General features: G+C 38.7%; 1 protein-coding gene across 3 annotated transcripts in view; it reads right to left on the reverse strand.

The window, feature by feature from the left end:
• GLRA2 (glycine receptor alpha 2) overlaps positions 1-25,595 on the reverse strand; it is a 192,620-nt gene that overhangs the window by 99,715 nt on the left and 67,310 nt on the right. For all 3 annotated transcript variants that reach the window (XM_057718622.1, XM_057718623.1, XM_057718624.1), the window contains exons 5-7: positions 13,702-13,784; positions 10,903-11,040; positions 8,334-8,548 (exon numbers count right to left, since the gene is read on the reverse strand). In XM_057718622.1, the coding sequence (XP_057574605.1) occupies positions 8,334-8,548; positions 10,903-11,040; positions 13,702-13,784 (436 nt within the window). The remainder of the gene's footprint in view (positions 1-8,333; positions 8,549-10,902; positions 11,041-13,701; positions 13,785-25,595) is intronic.

The following is a 25,595-nucleotide window of genomic DNA, read 5'->3' on the forward strand; positions in this document are numbered from 1 at the left end:
CACTGTTTTGGTTACTGTAGCTTTGTCATATTATCTGAAGTCAAGGAGGGTGATACCATAGCTTTGTTTTTATCACCAGATTGCTTTGGCAATTTAGGGTCTTTCGTGATTCCATATAAGTTTTAGGGTTATTAGTTCTAGATCTGTGACAACTATCATGGGCATTTTGATAGGGATTACATTAAATCTAGATTGCTTTGAGTAGTATGGCCATTTTAATTTTCCCAATCCAAGAGCATGGGATATCTTTCCATTTCTTTGTATCATCCTCAGTTTCCATCATCAATGTTTTATAGTTTTCATAGTATAGGTCTTTTACCTCCTTTGTTAAGTTTTATTTCTAGATATTTTATTCTTCTTGATGTGATTTAAACAGGATTTTTTTCTTTCTCTTTCTTATAGTTCATCATTAGTGTATAGAAAAACAACAGATTTCTATATACTAACCTTGTATCCTACAACTTTTCTGAATTCATTTATTGGTTCTAGTAGTTTTTGGTGGAAACTTTAGGATATTCTATATAAAGTATCATGTTATCTGCAAATAGGGACAATTTTACTTCTTCCCTTCCAATTTGGATGTTTGTTATTTCTTTCTTTGTTTTTTTGTCTGTTTGCTGTTGCTAGGATTTCCAATACTATGTTTAAAAAAGTGGAGAGCGTGGGCATCCTTGTCTTGTTCCTGATTTTCACTGTTGAGTATGTTTTTAGCTGTGGGTTTGTCATAAATGGTCTTTATTATATTGAAATATGTTTCCTCTATATCCACTTTAATGAGAGTTTTTATCATGAATGAATGTTGAATTTTGTCAAATGCTTTCTTTTCAGTCTATTGAGATGATCATGTGGTTTTTTATCCTTCCTTTTGCTAATGTGGTATATCACATTGATTAATTTGTGAATATTGAACTATCTTTGAGTCCCTAGAATAAATCCCACTTGATCATACTGTATGATCCTTTTTATATATTGTTGGATTTAGTTTGCTAACATTTTATTGAGGATTTTTGTATCTATATTCATCAGTGATATTGGCCTGTATTTTTCTTTCTTTGTAGTGTCTTTTTCTGCTTTTGATATCAGGGTAATGGTGGCTTCATAGACTGAATTCAGAATGTTCTGTACACTTCAGCTTTTTGGAATAGTTTGAGAAGGATAGGTATTAGCTCTTCTTTATATGTTTGGTAGAATTTTCCTGTGAAGCTATCTGGTCCTGGAATTTTGTTTGCTGGGAGTTTTTTAATTACAAATTTAATTTCACTGCTAGTGATTGGTCTTTTCAAATTGTCTGTTGCTTCTTGATTCAGTCTTGGCAGGTGTATGCTTCTAGAAATTTGTCCATTTCTTTGAGGTTGTCGAATTTATTGGCAAATACTGTTTGTAGTATTCTCTTATGATTTTTGTGTCTGTGTGGTATTGGTTGTTATTTCTCTTCTTTCACTTATTATGTTGTTTATTTGGGTCCTCTCTCTTTTCTTCTTGGTGAACCAGGCTAAAGGTTTATCAAGTTTGTTTATCCTTTCAAAAAACCAGCTCTTGCTTTCATTGATCTTTTGTTTTCTTTCTTTTGGTCTCTATTTTTATTTACTCTTTGATCCTTATTATTTCCTTCCTTGTGCTGACCTTGGGCTTTTTTGTCCTTTTTCTAATTCCTTTAGGTGGTAGATTATGTTGTTTATTTGAGATTTTTCTTGTTTCTTGAGGAAGGCTTGTATTGCTATAAACTTCCTTCTTAAAACTGCTTTTGCTACATCCCATAGATTTTGGAAAGTTGTGGTGGAAAATTGCATTTCCATTTTCATTTGTCTCGAGGTATTTTCTTATTTCCTCTTTGATTCCTTCACAGACCCATTGGTTTTTTAGTAGCATGTCTTTTAGTCTCCACGTGTTTTGTTTTGTTTTTCTTTCTCATTTTTCTTTCTGTAACTGATTTCCAGCTTCATACTGCTGTGGTCAGAAAAGATGAAATAATTTCTATCCTTTTAAATTTGCTGAGACTTGTTTTGTGGCCTAGCTTGTGATCTGTCCTGGAAAACGTTCCATGTGCACTTGTAAAGAATATGTATTCTGCTGTTTGGGGATGGAATTTCCTATAGGTATTTATTAAGTCCAACTGGTCTATCATGTCATTTAAGACCACTGTTGCCTTATTGACTTTCTGTCTGGATGATCTGTCCATTGATGTAAGCAGGGCATTTAAGTTCACTACTATTATTGTGTTATTGTCAGTTTTTCCCTTTATTTCTGTTACTATTTGCTTTATATGTTTAGATGCTCCTTTATTGGATGCATATATGTTAATGAGTGTAATATCTTCTTCTTGTATTGATCCCTTTATTGTTATATAATGCCCTTCTTTGTCTTTTGTTACGGGCTTTGTTTTAAAGTCTACTTGGTCTGATATGAGTATTGCTATCTCCTGCTTTCTTGTCATTTCCATTGGCATGAAATATCTTTTTCCATTCCCTCTCTTTCAGTCTGTGTGTGTCTTTAGTTCTGAAGTGAGTCTTGTAGGCAGCAAATAGATGGGTCTTATTTTTTTTTTAATATAATCAGCCACCCTATGTCTTTTGATTGAAGCATTTAGGCTACTGACATTTAAAGTAATTATTGATAGATATGTACTGATTGCCATTTTATTACTTGTTTTCCAGTTGTTTTTATAGGTTTTCTCTGTTTATTCTTTTTGTTTCTTCCCTTGTGATTTGATGATTTTCTTTAGTAGTATGCTCATATTTCTTTCTTTTTGGTTTTTGTGTATCTATTGTAGGTTTTTGATTTGTGGTTATCATGGGGTTCGTATATGTTGACCTATAACTATATCTACTTGTTTTAAACTGATAGTCATTTAAGTTCAAACACATTTTAAAAGATGTACATATTTTTATACCCCTCCCTGACATTTTGTGTTTTTAATGTCATATTTTACATCTTTATGTTTATCGCTTAACTATTTATTGTAGTTATAGTTGCTTTTACAATTTTTTGTCCTTTAATATTTGTACTGGTTTATTTAAGTGGTAGATCCTCAGTCCTTACTATATATTTGCCTTTCCTTTTTTGATTTTCCATTTCCTATAGATTCTTACTTTTTTCCACTTAGAGAAGACCCTTTAACATTTCTTTTAGGGTAGGTTTAGTATTGACAAACTCTTTTAGTTTTTGCTTTTCTGAGAAGTTTTTATCTCTCCTTCAATTCTAAATGACAGTCTTGCTGGATAGAGTATCCTAGGTTGCAGGTTTTTCCCTTTTAGCACTTTGAATATATCATGCCACTCCCTCCTGACCTGCAAAATTTCTGTAGAAAAATCAGCTGATATCCTTATGGGGGTTCCCTTGTATATGACTCAGTTTTTATCTTGCTGCCTTTAAAATTCTCTTTAAGTTTTGCCATTTTAATTATGGGTTTATACTGTTTGGGACTCATTGTGCTTCCTGTACCTGGATATCTGTTTCTTTTTTCACTGGTTTGGGAAGTCTTTAGTCATAATCTTCTCAAATACACTTTCAATCCCCTTCTCTCTCTCTTCTCCTCTGGGACCCCTATAATTTAAATATTGGTACACTTAATGTTATGCCAGAGATCTCATAAACTGTTCTCATTTAAAAAAATTGTTTTTCTTTTTTCTCTTCTGATTGGGTGGTTTCCATTACTCTGTTTTCCAGATTACTTATTGTGTTCTTCTATGTCACTTAGTCTGTTATTCATTCCTTCTACTCTGTTTTTTATTTTGTGTTATTGAATTCTTTATTTCTGATTGGGTCTTTTTGATCTTTTCTTGTTCCTTGTTAACATTCTCACTGTGTTCATCTATTCTTTTCCCTAATTGAATTAACATTCTTATTAGCAATGCTTTGCATTCTTTATCTGGTAAATTATTTATTTCTGTTTAATTATGTATTTTTCAGTAGTTTTCTCTTGCTGTTTCAATTGCGAGTAGTTCCTCTGCCTTATTATTTTGCTAAACTTTTTTTGCCTCTATGAATTTAAGTGAAACAGTTATCTATTCCAGTCTGGAAGGGGTATTCATATGTGGGAGCATCCCTATGCAGACTGTGTGCACCTGATGCCTTTGGTGGGAGAGCAGATTTGACATGGACATAACCCAGGTCTTTCCTCAGGGTATGCTGGTAGCTATCACCTTGTTAGGACATGAGGCTGGAGATGGAGGGACTAGAGCTGTAGCTGGGTGTGGAGTGGGTCTTCCCTTCTGCTCAGTGGCCATCACCACTCTCCAAGTTGCTGGAATAGAAGCCCTGAGGGTTGGGCCTGAGCTAGCTCTGTTCCCTTTAAGTGTCTGCCTTCCCCTCTCCCAGCACTGGGACCTTTGCCCCAGAGGTGGGGATTGCTGAAGCAGTGTGGGTTCTCGGCTTATTTTGGCCAATGACAGAAGTCTGAGCTGTCTCTGATGTGCTGCCTGTGCAGGTGTCAGCAATTATTTCCCTTGATCTGCTCGGATGCAGCCTCCGGTCCAAGTCCCCTTTGTCCCTCACTGCTGATCACGTCCCCCAGTCTCTGCCACCCCTGCCCATTTGTGAAGCTGCACTGCAGGACAGGCAAGGACTCTCTTTGTGTATTGGGGTGAGCTGTGGTGGAGTGGCCATCATCATAGTTCTGGGCTGCTTCTGATATGATGCTTGAATAAGTGCCAACAGTGGCTGCTGCCACCTTACCCAGGCTCTGCCCTGGGACCCGGTCATCTCTGCATCCCATGGCTAAGTTTTTTGCCTGATTGTGGCAGCCCTAGATCCCATACCACACTGTAACATGGAGTAAGCTTTGCTAGAGCATGCACCGGGGCAGTTGTGGGAAACTTGGCAGTTGCTGAAGCAGTCCTCTAACCCAGGGGTCCCCAGCCCCCTGGCTGTGGACTGGTACTGGTCCACGGCCTGTTAGGAACCAGGCTGCACCGCAGGAGGTGAGCTGTGGGCAAGCGAGCAAGTGAAGCTTCATCTGCCACTCCCCATTGCTCCCCATTACTCACATTACCATCTGAACCATTGCTCACATTACTGCCTGAACCATCCCCCACCCTGGTCGGTGGAAAAATTATCTTCCATGAAACCAGTCCCTGGTGCCAAAAAGTTTGGGGACTGCTGCTCTAACCACCCTCTCTGTCCTGCCCCAGGGGCAAGCCAGTGCACAAGCACTGGTGCATATGCATGCTCCTCAGGAGCAGAGTCCAGGCTTCCCACAGTCCTCCTGTTAGGCCCAGTGGTCCTCAAAGCAGCTGAGGGGGCTCACCTTCCCTGTGTAGGACCCCAGACTGGGGCTTCCAATCTCTGGTTCTCACTGCTTACTCCCCAAGGTGGGTGTCCTTTTGTGTATTCTCCCTTTTCCTCTGAGTCCCCTCCCAGGGGTGACCAGATTGCTTGTCTTTACTATTTTAAATTATTTTATTTATTTATTTATTTATTTATTGGCTGCATTGGGTCTTGGTTGCTGTGCATGGGCTTTCTCTAGTTGTGGCGAGTGGGGGCTAGTCTTTGTTGCAGTTTGTGGGCTTCTCAGTGTGGTGGCTTCTCTTGTTGCAGAGCACAGGCTCTAGGCATGTGGGCTTCAGTAGTTGCAGCACATGGGCTCTGTAGCTGTGGCTCACAGGCTCTAGAGCACAGGCTCAGTAGTTGTGGCACACGGGCTTAGTTGCTCCACAACATGTGGGATCTTCCCAGAGCAGGGCTCAAACCTGTGTCCCTGGCATTGGCAGGCAGATTCTTAACCACTGAGCCACCAGGGAAGTCCCCTGAGCTGATTGCTTTTCTTCCCTTCCTACCTGGTTCCATATACATGTTTCTTACAGCCTTGTCACAGGAGTCTTTCTGCCAGTTTCCAGTTAGTTTTCAATGAGAATTGTTCCACTTGTAGATAGAATTTTTGATATGTTCATGGGGGGAGATGACTTCCATGTCCTCCTATTCTACCATCTAGATTGAGCTCCTTTTTTTTTTTTTTTTTGGTGATGCTTTTTTTTTTATTTATTTATTTTTTATTTTTTTATTATTTTTTGGGGGTACACCAGGTTCAATCATCTGTTTTTATACACATATCCCCGTATTCCCTCCCTTCCTTGACTCCCCCACCCTTGAGTCCCCCCCACCCTCCCCACCCCAGTCTTCTAAGGCATCTTCCATCCTCGAGTTGGACTCCCTTTGTTATACAACAACTTCCCACTGACTATCTATTTAACAGTTGGTAGTATATATATGTCTGTGCTACTCTCTCGCTTTGTCTCAGTTTCCCCTTCACCCCCCGCCCCCTCCCATACCTCGAGTTCTCCAGTCCATTCTCTGTATCTGCATCCTTGTTCTTGTCACTGAGTTCATCAGTACCATTTTTAGATTCCGTATATGTGAGTTAGCATACAATATTTGTCCTTCTCTTTCTGACTTACTTCACTCTGTATGACAGATTGTAGTTCTATCCACCTGATTACATATAGCTCCATCTCATCCCTTTTTATAGCTGAGTAATATTCCATTGTGTATATATGCCACATCTTCTTTATCCATTCATTTGTTGATGGGCATTTAGGTTGCTTCCATGTCCTGGCTATTGTAAATAGTGCTGCAATAAACATTATGGTACAAGTTTCTTTTGGGATTATGGTTTTCTTTGGGTATATGCCCAGTAGTGGGATTACTGGTAGATCGAGCTCCTTTTTAAAAGGAGCTATAAAATCAAAATGGCTAATAAGAATGAATAAAAAATTTATAAAAACTCAAGCTCCCATTTTGAAAATAAATGACTCTTTGTAGCAATGAGTAGTTGGAGGCTAAATGTCTTATGTTTTGACATTATCTGCTTGCAGTGTGCCACCAATACATTAGCTATCTATTAAAATGTAAAATGTATCTGTGTGTCCTAGGGTTTAATGGCATGGCATACCGTGATGACAGTAAGTAATAAATAACAGGAAATAATCAAGTGAGTCTGTTAGTGAGGAGGCATAGAGTGGATAAGAATTTCTATTAGGCGATATTGATTTGCGATTATGTGGCTGAAAAAAAAAGCTGTTACCAATTCTGATATCTGTATTTCAATAGAAAATGACACAGGTATTTTGTGCTATTTGTTATTTTAGAAAGTAAAAAAGTATCAGAGACAGATCTATTCCTTTCTCTATTAGATTATAAAATCTAATATTTATCTTTGGAGGCATGGAAATTGAAAAATTTGAATAACTATTTTCTCACTATTCAACCCAAATCCATTATAGCCACAGACCTCTTCCATATGTCATTTAATCTTCCAACATAGGAGATAGTGTGGAACATGATATAACATTTCTCATCATGTCAGTTGCAGCACAACTGAACATAAGCCCAAGCCAGCCAAGATAGGGGATTACATCTCAGTTATTTTCTGGAACTGGGTTTTGGAGGGACTGCTAAACCAGTATGAGACAGTGTATACTGAATACCAAATTTAACTCACACTCCTGGAAAATTAAGGCTAATGACTCAATGTACTCAGTGAAAGGGGGAAATACACACAGGCACATTCTGGGGTGCTGGGGCATTTCACAAGCAGGACATTTATCATTACTTGCTTAAGCAATATTTACAAATGCAGTGGGCCACTCTTACTTAAAAATAGATTATGCAGCCATTATGATTTATTATTCAAGGTGCTACAAAATATCATTTTGTCCCAACATCCACTCCACACTTCTGTGTCAACCTGCCACCACAGTGGCCAGAATTTTCACCATCTTCAATGACTCCACTGTTCTTCTCTAGTTAACTATGTCATTCAAAATAGTAGTGTAATTAGCCATAAAGGTAAATTAAGGTATAGCAAATATCCATGTATCTGCTTTGCTGCACCCAAATACTATACTTTCATTCCTTATGTATACTCATTGCATATGGCTTTTCTGTGTAAATTTGCAGGAGCTTAATTCAGTCTTTTGTTACTGTAAATGACTTCACTGAGCATATGAATCACAATAGCCTCCCTAATAAATACTTGACAATACAACATAAGTTGCATCAATCTTGCTCCAATTCCTGTAAGCTTCATGCCTCATAAACAATATGAGGTCAAAAGTACTCAAGGGCTTCTTAGAATTCCTGAGACATGTTTCTGTCTCCACTCATTCCTCTTCTCTCTCAACCCTGAATCCCCTTTCCCCTAATTGATCTGATTATGAAGATCCCCCATGTCCTCAGAGCTCTAACGCTCAAATTCAGCTTTCCATTCTCTTACTGCGTTTGCATCTCCAACAGTGCCGCAGGGTAGCAAACATTTCTGTCTTCACAGAATTCTCCAGCCTGTAAGACCTTTGACAGACCTCTCAGGTCACTTGTTATCAAGTGAGAAGATTTCTTACCTTTGGCAAAGACGCTCTGGAGCCTGAACTCTGGGTGGTCATCGTTAAGACTGTTGTGATGCCCAGTGCAACTCTGGCAGGGGCTGCATCCATGTTTATCCAAAAAGAGACCCAGGACAAAATGACTATTAACAGACTAGGGATGTACATCTGGATCAAATAATATCCCATCTGGCGTTCCAGGTGAAACTTAACCTCGATGCAGGTAAACTTTCCTGGAAATAGGAAATGATGATTTAAAATCCAATTTGAATTTATCTTTCCCATTCCAGTCTCCCACTTTATTATTTTTTTAAAAAGAGCATTACAAATGGATTTGAAAGGCTGTACAAAATGCTGACCCTACATACCCAATTCAGCTCTTTTCCATATCAACCAGTAATAGAAATACTGTGAGAATGAGTGATCTAAAGAGTCCTTGGACCAAAACCATGTGGCATATTTAATTTTCAAATCTGTGCTTGTTGCAGCCTGATTATTTAGATAGAGCTTTGGAATTTTCTAGATTGTCCAGCAGAAAGCTAGTATTCACATTTTGTGGGGTTATAGTATGTAATATGTAACATACAATATATAACCTACAGCAAAAATGTATAGCATATACTATACAGCATAAAATATGAGGGTGAGTCAAAAATTATCCACACTTTGACTGTAGAATTTATTTTAATTAACTTTAAAAAGACAAATACATCATTTTCAACATTATCTCCTTGCTTTTCAATACACTTTGTCCATCTGTCAACAAGCTTTTGTATTCCCTCATTAAAAAATATTTTAGGCTGAAATGCAAGCCACGAATGCACCGCTGTCTTCACTTCTGCATTAGAAGTGAATCTTTGTCCTCATAAGGCTGCTTTCAGGGGACCAAACAGGTGAAAGTCTGATGGAGCAAGATCAGGACTATAGGGAGGATGCTTTAACACCTCAAAACAAAGTTTTTGCAGAGTGTCTACAGTGTGGGCAGAAGTGTGCAGACGTGCATTGTCATGCAAGATCACACTGCCCTTGGATAGCAGTCTTCTGTGTTTAACCCAAAGTTTAGGCTTCAGCTCTGCCCACACTGTCAACACTCTGCATAAACTTCATTTTGAGGTGTTAACGCATCCTCCCTATAGTCCTGATCTTGCTCCATCAGACTTTCACCTGTTTGGTCCCCTGAAAGCAGCCCTACAAAGAAGAAGATTCACTTCTGATGGAGAAGACAGCGGTGCATTCGTGGCTCGCAGTTCAGCCTAAAACATTTTTTAATGAGGGAATATAAAAGCTTGTTGACAGATGGGCAAAGTGTATTGAAAAGCAAGGAGATTATGTCAAAAAATGATGTATTTGTCTTTTCTCAAAGTTAATTAAAATAAATTCTACAGCCAGAGTGCGGATAATTTTTGACTCACCCTCGTATATAATATATAATATGAAATAGTTGAAACCATTTCTTCCTAAGTAGTAAAGTTCACATGGGGTTCCTAAAGGATTTGGACAACTGTGTATCTATCTTTGTGTTACCAATAGCAAGAGAAAAATATACATTTGTAGAAGCCATGAATATAACCTAGTCGTAAAAATTTCATAACCTCCTGGGTAATTGCTTGAGAACATTTAGAATATTCCTAGAATCTGTTTACAGTGTTGCATTGCCTATAAAATAGAGTGCATATAAAGATATTAAAACTTTTAATATACTATTAAGAGACAGATGTTCCTGCCCCGTACCACTTTCCTTCCTCTTTAATTGGCTTGGAGTTAGAAACCCAGAAGGTAATTTGGCTTAGTTCACATAATATGAGAGGTAGGGTTGGTTTCTTCTTGGTCAGGAAGAGCACCTTAGAATTAGGTTTTAGTTATTTCATAGGCAGCATTGTTGACTTCTGAAACAAATGTTCATGGACCATTCTACTCAGCAGTGACTCCTGGAGCAGTCACTGAACAAACCATCATGTCTCGATTGCCTCTCCTTTATCAGCTTGTGTGCTATCAAAGACCAGGACCTTCATAGGAAAAGCCATCATCTTAACTGGGTGGGCATAATCTTCCAGGTAACAACAGATGCCCACTTATTGCTACTACCTCAGATTCTCCCCCTGCCCCATGTGTCTGACAATGCATGACTTTAGAGCCAGCTGACTTCCCACCAGCTGATTTTCATGCATGCTATCCAGGACTTGAGAGTACGACAGCTGTATTTCTGGGTTTGCAAAGACCTGTGTTATTATTCCTCTCTTCCACTAAGGCAGAGAGTGCAAATTAACCTGAGGAGTCAATGTCAAGAGTGGATGCTGGGACTGGGCCAGAATTTATACACTTTCTACACCATTTACAAGGTCTCATACACTTTTCCTCAGACTCATAGTAGATGGTAAGCAAGAGAACAGCAAAAGATTCCCAAATCTCTTTTCTTCTCTCTCTCTTTTGGAAAAATTATGTGTTGAGGGGATTTTGAGCCAAGCCCAGGACAATGCCTTGTAGCTCCACTTTCTTGGTAAATATGCAGCAATTAAGGTGATGGGATATATATACTCCAAGCTGTAGATGGAGCCCACTTGGGTTTAGCAGCTGAAAGGAAACTTACCAGTATTGTAGTGCTTTGTGCAGTAGCCGAGTTCCTTCTCTTCTTTCAAAATAAACTGAGGCAGGGTCAATCCTTCAGCAACTTGAACTGGACCATCACTTAACCACTCAAATATCAGGTCATTCATTGTGTACCCAACTGGAGTAAAGAAATCATAGTGAAAAATTGAATGTGTCTTACCAAGAAAGCTTGAAAGTCTAGCCATATAAAGAACCAAACAAGGAAGTCATCTAAAGCAGACATGCTCAATCAATTCAAGAGCATTTTTTAATAAAAGAGCTGCAATTATCATGACAACTACATGTCATTGGAGATAAAGAAATGGAAGACAGCAAGCTATTTCTGAATGATTCTTTTCTGTGTAATGGGAAAGTGGAATTTATAAAGTCCATTTTTCTTCTGCCCTCTTTATTCACTAAATCTTTCTGAAGAACAAACAAAAATCCTTTGAAGATTGTCTTTACTTGAAAGAGCTGTGTCTGTGGATATTCTTTAAGACAACGCAGTTCATGGCACCAGTCTTAGTAATTCAAATGAAAAGCATTCTTTTTTAAAAAAAATGAGAATGGATTTATCACAGGCTTGCTTAAAATAGTTCCATTGCAAACTTGGCCCCTCTCCTAGGGTCTATTAGCTTTGTTTTGAGAAATTTGATATTCAAGTCTTTATGGTCAATCCTCAGTTACTTTAGCAATTGGGGAAGGCTATAGGCAGGTAACTGATGAGGAAGTTGTGGAATATGCAAATCAAGCATATTCATTTGTGCTAGTGTCTTGCTCAAGGGGCCTACTCATCACAATGATTAAAATGAAGTAAAACAGATTCTCTGTTATATAAAGTCACATTGTTATATAAGTTTTGAACCATCCCAAGTAAGATTGTTATCATTTTAGTAAACCAAAGTTAGCTCTTAGGCTCCAAGCTCCTGCTGAGTAGGTCATTATGTCAAGTGCTTCTGGATCTTTTTACATCCCGGAAATGAAGGCTACTCTTTTTTTCAGGCATCAGTTTTCTCCCCTCTTCCTTTATTTGTGATATGTGAACTCTAAAATGAGAGTGAGGAGGACAAGGGTTATTATATGAGGTTTTGGCTGGCCAGTAACCTCAGTATGTTTATTAAGTTTATAGATTCTTGTTTACCACAAGGTAGTAACTCACCAAAGCTACCCAGAAGTCAATGGCAAAGCTCATTGGAATCTACTTTCCTCTTTCTTTGGACCACCTTTTCTATTCAAAGCCAGAAAATAAAAACAAGCAAGGAATCACAGAGAAATGACTTTGTACAAGCATGGATGGTCTACAAAGAGAATGGCCAACCCTATCTCTTCCACATTTGTGTTGTATGAGGCCTTCTTGGCTATCTCCACCAAACACTAGAAGCTCGCTAAACACCCTGTATTCTTGTCTGGCCAGCTTCTTGCTGACCACTACAATAATAGTCTTTGTCAACCACCTGGAAACCCAAGCTTGGGGAAAACGGAAGAGGTAAAGATGTGGGGAAGGTGGACATAATATGAGGGTAGAAAAGTAAAGAGCAATTCCCATCTTCCACAGTCAAAGTTAGTGGTTAACACATCACTGCTTCTTTGATTTCATTACTTCCAGGTCTTGCAAGGACCAAGCATATTTACTAATTGGAGTTTTTAAGCCTTGGAGGAGCCTCAGATGACAGCTGTGGTTGCTGTTTTATAGAGAAACTAAGTGTTGGGTTGAGTGGGGGAGGGGCGGAGTTTGGAGCAATAGAGAAGACACAAAGAAGGAATCATTATATAAGAAAAAGTTTTTCTTAACTGTCTTCTCAAGAAAAGGGGCGATAGGGAAAAAATGAATACGTAAAGCCTATTATAAATCAGAAATTCTCATTTTATCCCTGACAGCTCTTCAAACAAAGACGTTTCATTATTTTGTTTATTTCTGTAGGAAGTTTCAAGGGAAATCTACAGTGATTTTAAATGATCAGAAGGAAACCCTGTCACTGCCTCTTTTTAAATAATAGTTGATGTGTCTTTTTACATTTATTATTTTTCTAAACCAAAAAGTTAAAAGTATTTTCTTGCCCCTGCCTCATTAAATCTCCTAACATCCCTGTAGGTCAGTAGCACTTATTATCCTCTGCATTTTACAAACAGAGAAACTGACAGAGCAAGCCAGAAAAAATTTCATGTCTCCCGACTGAAAATCTCATTACCTTGGAGGCATCAGCAACTTATGGCACATGTCAAGGATTTCAATGGCATCAGGGCCAGGGCATAAAGGGGACAAAGTAGCAGCATTTGTCTGCTTCCTTTACCATGCCTTTGTATATCCACTGCAGGGAAATGCCTTTATTCCATATCATCTCATGTTCCTCATTTTTGGCTCCTCCTCTGGCTAAGGACCCTGTGTCTTGTCCTCACATCAGTTATCCCTTCCTGCCAAAATTCCTTTGGAGTGAAGGTCTATACAAATATGAGGTAGAAGGAAATACAGTTTTCTGACTAGAGAGTGATTCATTGTAGAGGTTAAATGACTAATAATCTTAATTTTCGCAGGAGATGTTTTCATTTCAAAGAAAAGCTTACTAAGTCAATTATTTCTTGAGGAAGGGCAAGTTATTTGGCATTTTACTTTGAAAAATGGTCTTCACTCTATTGGGTATAAGACATGCACACACACTTTTGCTTGTCCTTCCATTAGGACCTTGGGTTGTTAAGTAGGTAGAGAATGAGTCTTATGGGTTTTTTCTCCTTACTGACACACTAAAAGGACCAGGTCATTGGTTAAAAGAAGTAGGTGGTCATTTAAGTGGTAGTGACTTACAACTCTCCAGCTGCATTGTACAAGTCTGGACATCCATTGGAAAATTCTTCAAGTCCATGGGACAGGACAAGGTCAAAGTGAGCCTTAGCAAAGGAAAAACATTTTAAAAACAAGTTTTTTAATTTGTGAGGTCTGATTCTTGAGAAGCAAACCAAAAACACATTTGGCATTAAGCAAAGTGACACTGATTCAAATAATGAAATCTCAGCTCTCACTCAGAACAATTATTTTTAATTTTCAAATGAACAGTGGTCATAGGTAACATTTTAAAATACTATAGAATTCTGCTATAACCGCTTACTCTCCATTTCCCATCTTCCAGCTACTGACTCTCACCTCCCCAGTGGTACTGGTCTCAAGTTTATTCTAGAATCAAGAAGAGCACTGAGAAATAATGTAACAAGAGCAGTGAGTTCTTACGCACATGGATGTCCAAGAGAGGTAAAGTTTATACTGCTTTAGAATTGGACAGGTGGGCTTTGCTTCAAGGACAGTAAATGATGTAATAAGCATAATTGGTTGTGATAAGTATTGGTTCTCCTTCCATCAAGTGGGCAAATACTTCACTATCTTCTCATTTGCTAACTACATGGATAGGTCAATTGTATATTGTAGCATTCATTCTAGAATTTTGACAAATCTGGAGCAGGTAATCTTTGATCTAAGAAAACCATTTGAGGATGGTGGCTTGTACATAGTCTCCGCCTCTCTGCACCCTGGAGGGACTACGATGCTCCCCCTTTCCTTAACTTTCCAAGCTCTAGCCAGTTCTGATCAAGCCTTTTATCAGGATATTGATTAAGCCACCAACTCTTTTCCATCATTTCCTTCTTTAGTCCTCAAGGAAATGGTACACACCTCTTGCTCTTCGATTTTTTTATACCTCAGAGATTCAAGGAAGGAAATTAAGATTGAGAATCAGCAGATCTGTGTTTCCTTTCAAGTATTGCCTCAAGCTGTCTTTGTCCCTTAAGCAAGAACTTAAACTCAATAAACATGCATCCTTATCAGATGATGGGGTAGGATCAAATGATGCTTATTACCATTTAGCTCTAATACTAGAGTCCATGTTATTCTGAAGTTCTATTCATTTTCTCTCAAACATCTTTTCTATCCATAGAGCCTTCTGATTCTTGCACTGTTACCTAAACTCTCTCTTTTTGTCATGCTCTCCCCTCCTGAATCCCTTCTCTTTCCTTTCTCAGCTTCTTGTCATATCTTCTATACAAGCCAAGACAAAACAAAAAAAAGAGTGGCCCAGTTATCTTAAAGGAAGAAAAGATTTGGGATTTGAAGTGAGATTAGACAAAGAATCCATGCTGACAGTCTTCAAAATCATTAAAATACAATAATAACTGGGAAAAGCAAGATATAAAACAGTGCGGTGTTAGCTCAATTATGTAAAAATGTTTTCAATATTGGAAGTAAACACAACACTATATTAAGAGTAGATATTTCTGGTTGGTGAGATGATTCATATTTTGTTTTTACTCTTTATTCATTCTGCATTATCTCTGTTGAAAAGTATAGGCTATTTGAAGATGTCCATCTTTATATAATTAAACATGCCTTTCTTCAAACAATAGCTGAAAGGTGAAATTATTAAATTATATTTTATTCAGTAATGTTTTGCTATTATTATAATTATATTATTAAAATTTTGCCATGAACGTACAGTATTTCACCTTCATTGCTAAATAAATTACCTACCTTCTGTGAACTATTCTGAGAACACAAATACTGTGTTTCTAAAGGAAAAACAATAGTTTTGAGTTCCAAATATCTGAGTTAAAATAACATCTTAGACAGGAATAATAAGTTTTATCAGTTGTGGAGCTCATTTAGAAATATCAATATAAAGATATTTAAATTTCTTCCCAACATAAAGACTCTATTTTTTGAGATTTTATTTTATTCAGATCAATGAACTCTTTAAAGTAAGGGAAGAGTAAAATAATCAAAATGAAAATCTCTAGTAATCAGAAATTTTAAAAAATTTGACACTTTATTAAGAGGGGCAATCTCAAAAGGATTGGTGGGTTTAAAATTGTTATTAACACAGTAAGAATCTATTTACTATTTTCTATTTTTTAAAGAGGAAACATTTTCATCAAAAAAAGTGTCCATCATATAAAATAATCAGAGGTCATGTGCATAGTTTAAGTGACTTAAAACCAGAAAACTTGGAAATTCCATTATGGTTTTGAAAAGTTTACTTTTGAGAAATTAGAAAATAATAATAGCAGACATGAATACAGCTTAAAAACATGCAACAAGGAATTCAGCTGTATTTTGTTTGCTATTGGAAACAACCCAATTTATTCTTAATCATAGGTTTGCTGAATGCGATTCTTTTGTGCAGTGAACTTTTCACATTTATTTAGGGAGAAGAGGCTTCAGACACGATATTTCTGCCTGTGTGACAGATCTAACAATCCTACAGGGACCTAGAATTCTTGGGGTCAGAACTATTAACAGCATGGAAAACCCCACTGAGAGAAATTCCCAACATGAAACTCTCTCTGAATTTTGTCTCAGCTGAGAACTCAGTGGGTATTTCCTGTCATTGTTGTTTTTCTAATTTCCTTTCTAGGTAGGTTTTGCTTGGAAACCCAATGGGTGCCAATAACAAGGAGGCAAGTTAACAGCTCCCCACTTTGCTAAATCATGTCATCGGCTGAGCAAATGGGAAGCGATTGGAAAGACCTAATCAGTTCTTTCATGGGCTACAGAGCCCATAATTTACGATGTCTAGTTTACCACACATCTGCAGGCCTAAAACTCAGACTTGCCTTTTAATTATTTTTATCCTTTTTCATTGAAGTATGTATTAAACACAGTAAAAAGACGCAAATCTTAAGTTACAGCGTGATACCTTTTTAAGTCTATATCCATCTGTTTAACAAGCATCCAGATTCAGATTTAGAATATTCCCATCACCCCAGGACATTCCCTTGTGCTCTGTTCTCAGTCAAGAACTTTCAAAAGTAGCCACCACTGCTTTTTTTTAAAGCTGTTTTTTCATTTAAAAACATAAGGGATGCAGAAATTGCACCAAATAGGACTGACACATACAACATATACTAAAACGTGAACAATTTTTATCTCCTTTACTCTGGCTCTCCATCTTTTTCGGTGGCTCTCAGAGAATTAAGTATTTTAATTGAAAGTCATACTTTTTGCTGGCAGACACTCCCTACAGCATGTCAAATTTGCTTTCCTCTTCCTCACCATCTAAAATATTAAGGCCACTGCATCTGAAGGCAGTGAGCTGAGGCTGACCATCTTCCATTTGATTTTTCTTAAAGAACTCATTTCCTGAAGCCTTATCACACATCCCCCACTGTCGTTGTGGCAACATGCACACGTTCGGGGCACTCCTGCTCCTGTTTGCACAAGGGGAAGAGTAAAGTTCCCTTACAGAGGCCCTGCTTCTTTATAGAGAGTAAGAAGGCTGAGCAAACATTTCACTTTTAAAGGCAAAAGGATACGACAAAGCACAGGAAGTCAGCTTCCTCCAAACCTCCCTTCCCTTCCTTACTACTCTCCTATTCGGTTCACGTTGCTCATCAAACCAGCTCTTGGGTTTATACCTTACTTAAAGTTTGAATGACTGATAGATGCAGACATTGTAAACTGAGTTAATGTTACAGTTTTTAAAATCAAATATTTTTTTAATTTACTTATTTCTCTCCTACACAATGTTCTTCCCTTATGCAAGAACCACGAAGGCTAGAACTTTCTTTTTTACCATCTAAAATAATGCCTTGAACAGAGTAGGTATTCAATAAACATTTGTTGAACAAATGAATGAATCAGTGTCCTCAAGCTCTGTGGGAGAACTTAAGGCTTTTATTCAGCAGAAATGGGAAAGGACAAAGGATTTAGAAGAGAAGGAGGGGCATCAGAGCCTACAGGTTGTTGCCAAATTCCAAGACTGGCAAAGGAAATCAGAAAGCTGGCCTCACCCTTTCTGTAAGTTGCTAGCATTTCTAGTGGGAACTATAGAAATAAGGCAAATCAAGCTGAAAGAAAGCCCAGAAGCCCTGTCCACCTGTCATTAAGACTTAGGTAGCTAGGTCCATGGCTAGGACTGTACTCATATTGCTAGAAGCATGCAAATTAATCACTTAACTTTACAACGTCATGGTGGACAGAAGATTCCTTAACTAATAAAGCAACTACTCGTTTATAAGGAACTCAGCATTAGAAGTGGAAGTCCATTCCCAGTAAAAGATTCTTGAGGCGAAAAAAATGCCATCTAAAGAGAAAACAAATTTCCAGGTGGAATTACAGATTGTCATGAGGGATCTTCTTGCCTAAAGCAAAGATTGCCAACATCCTATTTTGAGAGAGTTAATTCTGAAAGTTATAGTAGCCTGTCTTGTTTGGAAAGGAAGGGTAAGGGGATGCTTCTGTGTTTCAGGAAAAGTAAGAATTTCAGGGATATTGCTGCTGTCCCTCTGTCAGGGAGCATACTTAGCACTCTCTGTGTAGCACACTGCAAACCCTCAGCAGTACATGGAAATATCAGAGGGGATAGAACCTATGGTGTTCTTTTAGGATTAAAATACTTAATAAGGAAACATAAAAATTCAAGGGATTTTGATAGTATTGATAATCATTCTCTGAGCACCTGCTGTAGGTCAGGTGCTCGCATTATTTTGCAGTCATAGAGTACCATCCCACGAGGCAGACAGCATTCTCTCTGTCTTTGAGATAAGCACATAGGAGCTCAGAGAGGTTAAGCCTTTTTTCCCAAAGTCACAAAACCAGTAAGCAACCAAAGTCAGATCTGAGCCCAACTTTAATTGATGTCAAAATCTATTTATTATTTTCTACTCTACCATGTTTCCTCCTTAGAAAAAGAGTCTCTTGCAAGCTTATCATCCTCTTTTGTCTGTGAAGTTAGCAGAATAGGTCATAGACATCTCAGTTGCCTTGTACCTGCTGAGGGATACCCCTCTCATTTTTTCTGCAGGCATCCAGACTTCCCATGACTTTTCCTTTTAAAAACTCCTCCAGCCTCCCCTGGCCACCTCACAGAGTAGAAGCATCATTGACTGCGGATCTAGGGACCTGGGTGGTGGACCAGGCTTACAGAGAAAGGGCAATTTGACCTTAACTATATCTCTGGGCCTCATTCCTCACCCGCAACCCCATCCTGCTCAAAATTTCTGGGATTCTAAACTGTAAGTGAAGGTGACTAGCTTGAAAGATTTCCTCTTATAGGTGAATTTCCACTCTTGAAAATGATGAAAGCCTTAATTCCAAATAATAATGCTTCTTAAAATTGGAATTTTCTGACAGTCTGGGTATATAGATGAAATATTTGTTGCCCTCATAGGGCTTTGTCATCCAAGATCCTAGAACGCTATCCACTCTTTCTCCAAGAACATAAGGACAGACTTAGTGTACAATGTAGGTCTGTTGACTCTTTCCTCTCAGGTGTACCCAGAAATTTCTGAACCATGTGATAAAATAATGTCAGGGAGACTTGACAGGATGCATCATGTATTTTTTTTCTTTAAGAACTTTTATTGAGATACAATTGACATACAATAAATTGCATATATTTAAAGTGTACAATTTGATATTTTTTTTTCTCCTTAGTAATGTATATATGGCAGTCCCAATCTCCAAATGCATCATGTATTAAACAAGAGTGTCCTCCTAACCTACCTACACCTTAACTGAAATTAGCCTGGGGCAAGTTAGAAGTCAAGTTAAACATGCATCATTTATGCAACTCACACATATGGGGAGAGGGAGGGAAGAGTCAGAGGGGTCATTGGATTAAAAGACACCATCAGGCTGGTTGTTTGATCAAGATCTCCTTTAACACAGTGGGTTTCAAACTCTAGTGGGTGTAAGTGTCATCTGAGGGGCTTGGTAGGAATGCAGATTCTCAGGCCCTCCTGAGAAGCAGCTCAGGTAATACTGATGCTGGTCTTGTGGAGCACATTTTAAGAAGTGCTACTTCAGCATGTCCCAAGGGAGGACTTTAGTTACTATCCATGTGATGGACTAAAAGGAGAAAAATCTGAAAGGGAAATGGGAAGGGATTGAGAAAGGGGTCTGCAATTTTTCAGTAGCACTAGGACTCTCTTTGGAAAAAATGACTTTCCACTCAAAACCAGGTCTGGACAATGACCAGGCTTCTAAGTGTTTGGGCCAGGGATAGTGATACAAGGGGAGTTAATCACAAGCCTCAGTCACCACGGAGAGGCATGCTGGTAAGGTCAAGGCAGTGAAAACAAGGTCACTTCACTGACAACGAAACGTATGGTAGGTGTGGCTAGAAAACTGGGATAGCTGCTAAGAGGGGCAGAAGGTACAGCAGGGAGGAACCCAAACCAGATGCTTGTTAATACACACAAGTGTACGCAGGTAGGCAGTGGAACTCTCCTCAGGGTGGTAGCAGTGTATCACGGCTCTGTCTCTGGTCTCTGCCTAGAAAATCAGCCACTGAGAAATATCAAAGAAAGTTGAGGTGGTGGCTGCAACATGCACTGGCTGAACCCCAACTAAAGATTTACAAAAGTTCCTGGTACTGGTCAGGGATGAGGACAGAGTGTGGAGAAAGAGCAGCTTCCTCCAGGTCTTTAGTGAGGAGCGACCCGTGTTAAACAGAAGTGCATCTGGGTTGTAATCTAGTATGTCCATTCAGCAATTTGGGGCAAGCATTTGTTGGGCAATCACGTTTATCAGACACTTGAAATAACAGGTTCTCTCTTGAAGGAGATCATAGTTTAATATTACTAATATATTATTAATATATGTATGTGTGTGTGTGTGTGTACGTGTATGTATTCTTTTAATGGAGTCTATCCCAATAGTCGTGTATTTATTATTCAACTTTTTAAAGTGGTTTTCAAATTCTCATTTAAAGAACCCTTCCAGAGTAGGTAAATCAGACATAGCTGAAAAAAATCAAGTTAAAGGCTTTTCATTACTCCCTTGGGGCCTAGATAAGCACTCACACTGATTGGGTAGAGCAGATAACCTTACAGACCTGGATCCTGAGAGGGCCCTTTGGATCTGTCAGGGAAGTATGACTTGCAATAATCATTTGATGATCCTGAATCAAAATGCAGGGTACCCACGAAAAGATCTTTGTCCACAGAGAACAAAAGTAATTGGTCCAAGTTTGACTAGGCAGGCAAGGCATGAAATTTTTACATTCACCTTCTGAAAGCTCTGTAATTAAATGGCTGCTTTGAACTTGCTCATCGAATAAAGCATAGAGATGGTCCTGCTCACTCCAGCCCTAAGCTGCTCCCCTGGTCCATGGGCAGGCACAGATGTGGCTGTGCCTGGGAAGGCTTTTTATATAAGTAAAGGTTGAAAATTCATGGTGTGGAAATTATTAGGAATTCTGGAAAGATCCTAATGCATGCTCTTGCTCAAACACCTTCCAACTCTTAGCTGCCAAGTATAATGAGCTAATAGACATTTAGCTAAAGGCGTCCATGACTATTAAGATGCAAATCTAGGGAGAATATAGTGTTTCAAGTACTGTTGGTCATTTCCTCCTTTGTGTATATGAGTTGATAGATTCTCAGGTTCCCTACTGATATCCCCAAGAGCAGACTTTAATACTGAGAGTATCAAACGGAAAGTTGAACCTAGATAGATAACAGGGCTCAGAACCATGTGGCTAGGACACAAGAGACAAATCATTTTTCAATACTGTCTAGGGCTGAAACTAAATCCCAGGTTGGTCGTAAGCTGTGCGGTTAGACTCTATCCTCTTAGTTAATTCCAAATAAGTATAAGACCTGTTTTTACATGTTGACCTTGGGATTTTCAGGAGATGAATGGCAACACTGCTGGTTCATCAGCTGTTCTACTCCTCTCCCCTGACTAAATTGCCAGTGGCTGACTAGGAAGGTCCATGTTTACCAAACATTATAAAGACATCACAGAAAATGCCCATATGCATTGAGCAATACTAGCTGCGAAGGACAAAAATACAATATCTGCTCCCATCTGTGCCTGGTCCCTTCAGAAGATGTGCACGCATATGGTGGGCCCATGTGAATTAAGTCCAGATATGGATTGGATTCAACTTGGAGAGCGACTGATAAATCTGCAGCTAAAACTTTTCCAAATGATTTGATATTTCCTGAATGAGAATGTTTTGAAGGTGTTGAATGGGAGAGGGCTAAATCGAACACCATCAGAAAGAAGGGCTCAAATTATCAAAGATTCAAATAACCAATTCTGCCCACAGTTTAGTTACATTTTAAATTTCAGTCATTTCACAGCTAGTATTTATTTATACACCCAAATATTCATGAAGATAAATGGTCATTAGCTTGCACATTAAAATAATGAGAACTGACTTGTCCATGGTCGCTCTATTGTCTGAGTTCAGAGCTATTTAATGGTGATGCTGAGGTGAAAAACGAGGGAATAGCACTGTATAGCAATTCTCTTCATATGTTATTTGGGATTATTTTACTTTTGGTGAAAGAGAAAAAGAACAAGGGCTTGTGAACTGCAGATATGCTTTTAAGAAAACCAAAGTAACTTTTCATCTGCTGACAGCTGAGAAATTGTATTACTTTGCTGGTATTTTGCTGCATTAAGACTTCTGTTGTAGTAACTGGTGGAGGGTTGCCGGCCACTGTTTCTGGTGGCAAAGTTTGGAGAGAGAACAGCGTCTTGGTCAGATGGTAGGATGGTCCATTCTTGATTAGATAACACTTCGAAACCAAGCACAGTTCCTTAGTTGACTCTTTTTTTTTTAACATTTAATAAAGACTTTTTATTTTTAGAAACCCAACTGAGTATTATTAAGCAGCAAAACTTAATTAGTACATGTGAATTTTTTTTTTTCGTTTACATATTCTTTTTTTTTTAATTATTATTTTTTTGGGGGGTACACCAAGTTCAAGCATCTGTTTTTTATACACATATCCCCTTAGTTGACTCTTAACAAACAGCTAAAGAGGGGGCCCAAGCCATTATCTGAAAAATGATGCAGTTGTCACTTCTGTTAGCAGCTATATAGCTCCCAAAGGAAGGAAACCCAAGGCATAGAGACTATTCATCTGCTTGGGACTTGTGGAAGGTGAGTGGAGCCTGAGAGTAACAGGTACTGAGTAAGGAAATGTCCGTATGTATGGGTTAGGAAGAATGGGGAGAACTGTGTCCCCAATTCGCTCCCCTTACCCTACAGCCAACCCAGGGTGTTTATGACATTCACTGAACATTTAGTATGAATCTGGGACTGAGAAAAACTGCAGACCAAAGAAAGATTAAATGACTTCTCATGGTCACTTAGTAAGATTGGACTTGAACCCAAGTCCTCCTGAACTTCAGCACTGACATTGCCCCACCCCCACAGCATTCTGTCTTTAATCCCTTAGCTCACTTCTTGCTTTCTTTCATCCAACTGCTCAAATTTAGCAAAATATCTATCCCTACTAAAATGAAACATCAAATAAAACATTTGTTCTGTTGTCCTTGGAAAGGGATGATCAATCCCATATGGGATGGCCTTGCTTTGAGTATGTGTCACGTGTAGAACTTCACATGGTTATATATGTCCTTAATTGTCTTTCAATGACTATCCAATGATAAATGTTGTATCAGATGTTGGTTTGTAATTTTAAATGCTGCAAGCAAGGATAGACTTATTGGAAAAACTGTTGGGCTTTAAGGATAGACAATTTTTTTCCCATTTTAAAGTGGAGCGACTTTCCTTTGGATTATGTGCTATGAGAATGCACTAAAGTAATTCATGTGTCTCATAAGAGCCTTGGTGATATTATGGTTGTTTATTTTGGGATTAATGCCATCCAGGGAGCCTTTGAAAAGCAGCACTATGGACCAGGCAGAAGCCCACGTCAACATAAGTTGAGCAGGCTCACTGGGACCTCTGAATTTCCTTTGGCTTCCTGCCACAAGAAAATTCAGGTGATGAATAATGGCAGGCTAGCCCTTGAACTCTGCTGGCTCAAATCTACCAGGTGATTTCCTTCAGTCTACATATCCAGTTTATAATTATCCCAGCCAACCATCTTTGTATAATTGTCTGAAAGTATATAAACCCATAATTCATGAACACATTGTAAAATAATGTCTCATGGATACTCCTGCTGGTTGAATCAGAGGGTACAAATGATCTAATTTGCGATTAGGGAATTTCTCAATAGGGAGCTCAGTATTAAGTATTCATCACTGTGTAAACTATATGTTGAATAGAAGGCTGCCTCTTCTATTCAGGTAGTCCAACCTTCCCTACCCCACTCCAAAATCAGGTTCCTCTCCTCAGATATTCAGTTTGGGAGAAAGAGGTTCAAAGATCCAAAAGTAGTTTGAGATAGGCACCTTACAATTCAGAATCTCCTCTTGCTGACTTCCAAGCCCTAAGGGACATTAAGGACCCACTCTTATTTCTTCATCTAGTAGGAATTTTGGGGTTTGGGAAGGAGGAGATCATTTTGAGACTTATTATAGACTTATGACAGAGCTAGAAGAAGCCTCAGACTTCATGTAATCTCCTGGTTCAATTTCATTTTATAGTAAGGAAACCAAGACTCAGAATGATAAATTGATGGGGTTAGAGAGACTGGTCTTTGAGCCTAGAGTATACAGTAAATGATGGAAGGAAGTGTGGTGCTCCTGATACCCTAAGCTACCTTCTTGGTATTCTGTTCTTTGCACCATCGCCTTCAGAGCAAACTCTAATGAATGTTAATGCAGTGGAAAGTTACCTCCAAAAGGAGAAAAACCTACTGGTTGCTATTGCTAGTCCAATCAGGTAAACAGTCAAGGACAAGTGGTCATGCCACCTGCCATGTATATTTCATTGCATAATTCCCTCTTTTCCTTCAAACAAGGGTGAGATCCTTACTCTGTTGTGTTTGAACCAGTATTATGCCCCTGAGTGTGTATTTCTGAACCCAATCAGGAGCTCGACAGAGCTTTCCAGTGCTTTAAGGGAGTCTGTCATGTACAGAACACACCTTCTAGACCTCAATGCATCTATCCTTAGCCGCACCTTTTCTTGAGGAGCACTCTCCAAAAGTGCCCCCTCTGCACCACTTAGCTCAGCTCCAGCTGAAGCCACCAGCGTATATGCATGCCAGTGCCTCCCACCCTCCCAACCTTACTTGCCTCTAGGAAGAAGGGAATCGTGGTTTCCATGGTATTTCCCAGCACTTCTCTGAAGCCTCACTGCTTAATTCTGATGTGGGCGCTTATGTTACAGTCATTAATTACTGCATTAAGTCAAGTCACAAAACTAATGAGGATTTGGACACACAGTTGGAAAATGAGAATGTAATTTTGCCTGGATTATAGGATATAAAGATAAACATGGTCCAAATATGCACAGAGAAAAGAAATCACAGCTTTGCATAGCTGTCTTCTAATAGAAAATATGGGCTTACGTGTCTCATCAAAACTGAGAGTAAGATAATCAAAGTATCACCACGGGCAACATTTAGGCAGGTCTTAGTTCACTGTGCATTCTATTTTCAGCTCTGACATCTAAATAAAGAAAGTTCTTTTTTTCCTATGCCATAAACATCATTCTATAAGTAAAGTTAGAATCTTTGAAGTTCTTGCATCAGGCTGTAGGATGAGTCAAGGGTGGGAGGCGATGTTAGAAAAGTTGGCCTTTTATGTGTATGGACTGAGTTGGTCATTAGACAGGATTATTTGAGGAGCCCTGTTGGAGGTCTATCTAGAATCTACACTCCATCTACTCTCAGTGGTACCTGTAATCTGTCATCAGAGGGAGAAGGCATGTCAACCCCCAAGAGTTCTCTATGATAACTCAGATACTACTGGGATGGTGAATACTGAATCATCACCACCTGCAATTGTGAATTGAATCAAAAGGAATTAACAAGCAAATCACCTCTAACGCCATAAAG

The sequence above is a fragment of the Hippopotamus amphibius genome, chromosome X (assembly GCF_030028045.1).
Source record: "Hippopotamus amphibius kiboko isolate mHipAmp2 chromosome X, mHipAmp2.hap2, whole genome shotgun sequence".
In the NCBI taxonomy this organism is placed as follows: Eukaryota; Metazoa; Chordata; class Mammalia; order Artiodactyla; family Hippopotamidae; genus Hippopotamus; species Hippopotamus amphibius.